A 6,541-nucleotide genomic window follows, 5' to 3' on the forward strand; every position below is an offset into this window, starting at 1 on the left:
AAAAAAAAAGAGTATTTTGAGTAAAATATGGAATAAATGTAACTGAGAAATGCCAGAGTGGGTGCTCCTCCCCAGCCTTGCGCATTAAAATTCTTACAGAGTGCAAAGGGAGAACTTGGCAGATGGAGCGAGCATGCGCTGTCCCAGGCCACGCTTCAGGAGACTTGTGCAAATTAAGACTGACTTGGTTAACTTTTTCCTAAATATGGTCACCGCTGGCTTCCTGCCCCGCTCCCCCAGCAACCTCCCAGTCCTGACCTGCTCTGCCAGCGCTGCCTGGCCTTTCCTGCTCCGAACCAGCTGCCGCCTGCTCAGCACTAACTTTAGAATCACGTTGGGTCTGTACTTGCATCCATCTGCGAGGCCACCTCGGGCTGTTCTGGTGCCAGAGCAGCAGCACGCGGTGTGGCCTTCTGCAGCCAATCTGGGGTGAAAGCACAATACCCCATCGTCATCATCATGGCGTTTCCGAACACGTGGTTGTTAGATTAGAACCCAGAAAACCAAGCTGCCATGCAGCTGGTACCTAAAAAAATTCGGGTGAGAGAGATGGTAACACCAGACTCTAGATACCCGAATTCAAAACTATGCAGTTTCACTTTAAAACAGATCCATAAAGGTGACTTTGAGGATCATGCTGTGCTTGAGAAGGGCTTGCATAAGTGTTTGGCTTCAGCTCTGGAAAGGCTTCAGGGCACAGAATACCAGTTTTTCAGGGCAGTAGAATGGAGGTTGCCAGACCATGCTGTGCTTGGAAGTACTAAAATGGCTTCCTTTATCTAGATGTAATATGGATGATCATTTAGAACATCCTACTAGTGCTGCTGGAGTGCCACCCAGCTATATAATCACCGATTCTCAGGCTGTACAGTGAGCTTAAACAGTGAATTATCATCAGTAATTCATTTTTTAAATAATTTTGCTGTATACAGGCAGTAATGCCAGATGTTTTAGGAATATGATTTATAGCCGTTTCTTATCATCCTGGAATAAAGTCCATCTTTCTTGATACAAATATTCTGGTGTCAGTAAAAGCTCCAAAGCCTGGAGAAATAATCTGTTCCTTTCCTTGCAGCAGTGCACCATGTCTGTCAAGGATCAGCTCATCCACAATATCCACAAAGATGACCAGAGTCATGCCCACAATAAGATCAGTGTGGTTGGTGTGGGTGCAGTGGGAATGGCCTGTGCTATCAGCATCCTGATGAAGGTAAGTGTCAAGCTTGGGATGAGGCAGCACAGTCACGACTACCTGAAGCCTAAAAGAGGGGCAAAAAGTAATCTCCCTTATTAGACTAATTGGGCTAGCACATGAGATGAACTTTTGTTATTCCGTTATTTCCATTAGGCCTGCAATGAAGCAGCAATTTTCAAGCAATTGACAGAATAAATAGCTGTAGTTCTTGTAAACCAAGTTTATCCCCGTATCAGACAGAACATGCTCTATGTATCATTTTGACTTAAGAGCTGCATTTACCTTGGAACAACTTCCAGAATCCCTTCTAAGGACTGAGGCATCGTTTTGTCTGAACTAGAGTGTGATGGAATACTTTGCAGTGTGGACTGGAAAAAGTGGTTCTACACACTCTGAATAACTTGTCCTCTGCATTGCATTATTATATTGAAAATGCTGTGTTTACAGTCAGGCTTGCTTTTCTGAACTGTAAAAGAAGTTGTTTATGAACAGCTATTAAATTATTCTTCATCATTGTCATGATAAATTGTACAACTACTCCATGCAGAATGTGGATATGAAAAGTACAAAACTAACTCGATAAAGTAGATATCCTAGGAGGCTAATTTAGGTACTCTGCCTGAGAACATGTAAACTGATACATATGAGCACAATTGCTGAAATAGATGACTGCTTTTAAAAGAATTGTAACTTCACAGTTTACAAATTGGGTACTTTGCTCAAGGAGACAATAAACTCTTTAATCTTGCTCTCTTGTAGGACTTAACTGATGAACTTGCCCTTGTTGATGTTGTGGAGGACAAGCTCAGAGGAGAGATGCTAGATCTCCAGCATGGCAGCCTCTTCCTTAGAACACCCAAGATAGTCTCTGGCAAAGGCAAGTAGTTGGCTCCAACGTGCTTGTTATTTCCAAATGGACGTAGCCACTTCAGATCTCCAACTGGTCATCCAAGTCTAGCATTTGGCCTGTTGTGCTAATTGTTAGGAGAAAAGCTCACTTCATTTCTGCTCAGCTGACCTGCAGTTTCATGTACCTTGTTAAGGCTGGTCCAATTAGGAATCCTCCATCGCAGAGTTCATCACTTGGTATAGAAAGATGAATTTCTTAAGTACTCCTGCACCTTTGAGAATTGTATTTCACAGCTAGTTAGCCCTAGAATGTGTTACTGCTTACCTCTTGGCCATAAATTTGTCTGACAGCTTTCAGTTCAGTGGCAGCCCGACTAGGGCAAATGTTAGCCATCTCATACAAGAAAACTTAACTTTCTATAGACGGAAAGTCTAGGGTAACAATTACCATGAGAATTTCAGCACCCTCAAAACTTGAGAATTTTAGAACCACGTGTAGAAAGAGGTCATGTTTGACACAGCTTTTTGTCTGCAGATTACAGTGTGACTGCACACTCCAAGCTGGTCATTGTCACTGCTGGTGCCCGTCAGCAAGAAGGAGAGAGCCGCCTTAATTTGGTCCAGCGCAATGTGAATATCTTCAAGTTCATCATTCCCAACGTTGTTAAATACAGTCCTGACTGCAAGCTGCTTATTGTCTCAAACCCAGGTTTGTCTTGTGTTCTTGTGCCTTAACAAGAGGATTTGGCTAAGAGAATAGTGTTTTCTTCAGTAAGGTGGCATTAGTATACTACTATGACCAAGCATAGGCTTTTAGAAAATACTTTTCTGACATAACCACATAGCAGTTAATGTCATCTTCCCTCTCTACGCTCTGCTTTGAGGTAGTCATTAGCATAGGACACAGTGAGGAGCACTGTTAACTGCATGTGTAGCATGAACAGCCTCTCAGTTCTGCCTTTAAAAGAGTCATTATGTTAGCCCACTGCAGGGCCTACCAATGGCTGGTACTTTATGCTCCATTCCACATAACTAGTATGCAGATAAAATCCTTACAGCTGAATGGAAGATACCCTCCCAGTTATCATACTGCTCATGAGTAGCACTTTTTATCCTCCCTGTTTTACTTACAGTGGATATTTTGACCTACGTGGCCTGGAAGATCAGTGGCTTTCCTAAACACCGTGTTATCGGGAGTGGCTGCAATCTGGACTCTGCCCGTTTCCGCCACCTCATGGGAGAAAGGCTGGGCATCCATCCTCTGAGCTGCCATGGATGGATTATTGGAGAGCACGGAGATTCCAGTGGTAAGGGCGAAATCTGGCTGTTACACAGTTTTTCTGATAGTTTGATTGCAAAAGCTACAGCAAAACACTGCTCAAAAACCTTTGCACTGCAGCACCTTAAGAATTAAGTCCTGCTTTAAGTCTTCTGCTGCACAGAGTAACCCTAGATGATCTATATTTGACCTGAGTTACTCTGCTTGGAAAAGGTCATTACTGTAACTGGAGGAGGCCAAAAACTTCTAGGCTAAATTGTTCCCATAACTCTCAAAAAAAAAAACCAAACCCAAACTGAAGAAGCAAGAGGGTAAAATTCTCTGCAAGATCTGCACTAGACCCGTAGTCACTCAGTTGTCTTTACTGGCATCGCTTGATTACTTCAAGAACTATATATAGGAATTGGAAGTGCAGAGTCAAGTCTAGAGGACAGGAGAAGGAGCAATGTTCTCCTTGTTTAACCTGTACTTTCTCCAGAAAGCACCAAAGTAGTACTCCAGTTCCTGACACTCAGGACTCATTTGGAATAAATTCTTACTTTGAGAAACCTTTGAAAAATACGGTTTACTGTCATTATAGTTCATGTTGCCTAGGTGTTTTGCTTTAATAAAGGTGTATTCAAATGTTGGGCACATATGAAGAAAGATGTTTATATGCTCCTAGGTCCTTAGCCCCCAGTTTAGATTGGCCTCATAGATCATGCTGTATTTAAAGTCATATCTAAATCATAGTGATGGGTGTTGCGGAGTGATCCAACTAGATCGTATTTTAACTGTTAATTTGAGGAAAAACTAAGGTTTTTTTGTGAGATAATTAATCTGTGTGCAACTCTCAGTACCTGTCTGGAGTGGAGTGAATGTTGCTGGCGTCTCCCTGAAGGCTATTCATCCAGATTTGGGAACTGATGCAGACAAGGAACACTGGAAGGAGGTCCATAAGCAGGTGGTGGACAGGTAAATACTGATTTTTTTTTATTTTTTTTTCCCCAACATGAGACCAAATTATTAAGAGCTATAATGCCTCTGAAGTGCAGTATCTGTATCTGGTTTCATAAATATCATAGTAGCCCAAAACAAATGTCAAGATGTGGACATAACAGAACTTGAAGTAATATTGTAAGGAGTAATGTAGATTTGTCAGTTATTTTTTCACGGTTAGCAAACTTTAAAACAGGGTAGTGATTTAACTCCCAGGTTTCCAGTATATAACTGTGAGTAGTGTAAAATGAACTCGGAGGTGAGGAATTCTACTTGTATTTCAGTCCTTCAGCAAATCAGTCAGGCTGCTGAGATCTCCATATTGAATTAAGGCACTTCCAAAAGCCCTTCTTACAAACTTCAAATATTTCAGTTGATGGTACTTGGTTTTTAACGAGTGACTTTGTCTCTGCAGTGCCTATGAGGTGATCAAGCTGAAGGGGTACACATCATGGGCTATTGGCCTTTCTGTGGCAGATCTAGCTGAAACTATTATGAAGAATTTGAGAAGAGTGCATCCGATCTCTACAGTTGTTAAGGTGAGCAGCCCCTTTTTGTTAACTTTCATCTAACTGAGAACTAAAAACAGTGATAACTTTCTAGTTTAATTTCAACTAAATTTAGCTGAGTTTTCCTTATAGGATATTCTATAAAATACATAGGCATACATGAATTCTAACCTAACTATCCTTACCTACTTTTCAGGGCATGCATGGAATTAAAGATGATGTCTTCCTAAGTGTTCCTTGTATACTGGGCAATAGTGGCATCACTGATGTAGTGAAGATGATCCTAAAACCTGAGGAAGAGGAAAAATTAAGGAAGAGTGCAGATACACTCTGGGGAATCCAGAAGGAACTACAGTTTTAAATCTGCCCGAGCAGTTAACTTTGCAGGTTTAGTGGTTTGTCTTAAGTTGCACTTTCCAAGTAGGTCAAATCTTTCAATGTATGTAACTCAACTAGAACACAAAGGAGTTTCCTGAAGATAGCATTAGGAAACTATTCTACGGTTTTCCCTGTTCAGACACCCATGTTCTTAGCCAGTGCTAGATAACCTAGTCAGTCTTGTACAGTGAAGTGGTGTGGCAGAAATCCAGCATTCAAAGCAGCACTGCCTAGAAAACCCTTTGCCTTTCCTCATCTTGTTTAATGTTGGTTCAGAACAAGAAGTAACTAATTACAACACAATGTGAAACCAAAGACTATTTTCTTGCAGTTGAAGGATTGTCAAGCCCATTGACCAGCCTTCTCTGCCAGCTGAATAGCTTAAGTATTTCACTGTTGGTAGGTCCAAATGTATTTTCCTAACACTGCTTTGGAATTTTTTTTTTTTTTAGAGAACCTTATTTTTGTGTACTTTATCAGCCTAGTTGTAAGTTCGTCTCCTGAGCATGTTTAAAAATGTTAAGGTTTCTGTATGTAACAAGGCAGTGACTGCCCAACTATAGTACCAGCTCCAACACCAAATAAACCACAAACTGTTACTTCTCTCTTGGTTTTTGTTGGTTGTTTTTGTTTTTTTTTAACAAGGCTTTGCCTCCAAAATGGCAGTTCCACTTGAACCCAAATACAAACAATTCTATTTCTTCAGTCACACTAACTCAAACCTCACTAATAGTGTGGAGCTACTGTGTTGTAGGCTTCAGCTATTTATGCAGGGAACTTCCTAACAGTCTCAAGGTAGGAATGAAAAAACAGAACCAGAAGTATTTAAATACTCAGAAGTTAAACTTGATTCCCATCTTAATGCAAACAAACAGGCTCTATTGACATTATCTTAGGGGAATGGAGAAATGATGCAACAGAAGAGGCCTCTTCCTTACCTGTACACACAAAAATGCACGTATGAAGAAATCTCTCCACGTAACTACTCGACATCCATGAAAAGTCAGCTTGCTGCCAAGCACAGAAAAGCATCTCCTCTGGAACAGCAGCCATGCATAGAAACAATGACCAAAGTTACTCCTCAAATCCATACTAAGTTAGATAAGGAAGAATTAACCATACTCTGTCATTAATATTTTTAAAACAATATCCCTCATTACAATGAAGAGTGAAAGGCCTTATTCTTTTCCTAACATCAGGACACAGCATATAGCTTAAGAATGGAAACAGATCACCTGATTAACTCCAGGGTAGATTTCTAATATGGACTGTAGCTGGTACTACTTCTCACAAAGCAGTATTTTAAAATAAGCTCAAAGTGCTCATGAGGCAACTTCAGTAACAAAGGAAAAG

The 6,541-nt window shown here is 40.9% G+C and overlaps 1 protein-coding gene across 2 annotated transcripts; it reads left to right on the top strand.

Moving 5' to 3' along the window:
• The first annotated feature begins 1,075 nt into the window (after positions 1 to 1,075).
• On the top strand, positions 1,076 to 5,787 carry LOC104518984 (L-lactate dehydrogenase A chain). 2 transcript variants are annotated; one of them, XM_010175120.1, is made up of 7 exons: positions 1,076 to 1,210; positions 1,955 to 2,072; positions 2,580 to 2,753; positions 3,178 to 3,351; positions 4,160 to 4,277; positions 4,717 to 4,840; positions 5,007 to 5,787. In XM_010175120.1, the coding sequence occupies exons 1-7, from the start codon at positions 1,085 to 1,087 to the stop codon at positions 5,169 to 5,171; spliced, it is 999 nt and encodes a 332-aa protein (XP_010173422.1). In that variant the 5' UTR covers positions 1,076 to 1,084; the 3' UTR covers positions 5,172 to 5,787. The 2 variants fall into 2 exon arrangements, with proteins under 2 accessions (XP_010173422.1, XP_010173423.1); XM_010175121.1 differs by lacking the exon at positions 2,580 to 2,753 and having other exon boundaries at positions 1,081 to 1,210.
• Positions 5,788 to 6,541: the final 754 nt, after the last annotated feature.

Source organism: Antrostomus carolinensis, unplaced genomic scaffold (genome assembly GCF_000700745.2).
Source record: "Antrostomus carolinensis isolate BGI_N321 unplaced genomic scaffold, ASM70074v2 scaffold44369, whole genome shotgun sequence".
In the NCBI taxonomy this organism is placed as follows: Eukaryota; Metazoa; Chordata; class Aves; order Caprimulgiformes; family Caprimulgidae; genus Antrostomus; species Antrostomus carolinensis.

Coding starts and splice junctions, on each gene's coding strand:
- LOC104518984 (XM_010175120.1), top strand. CDS start 1,085: ATGTCTGTCAAGGATCAGCTCATCCACAATATCCACAAAGATGACCAG. Junction 3,352..4,159: donor AGAGCACGGAGATTCCAGTG/GTAAGGGCGAAA, acceptor TGCAACTCTCAG/TACCTGTCTGGAGTGGAGTG. Junction 4,278..4,716: donor CATAAGCAGGTGGTGGACAG/GTAAATACTGAT, acceptor TTGTCTCTGCAG/TGCCTATGAGGTGATCAAGC.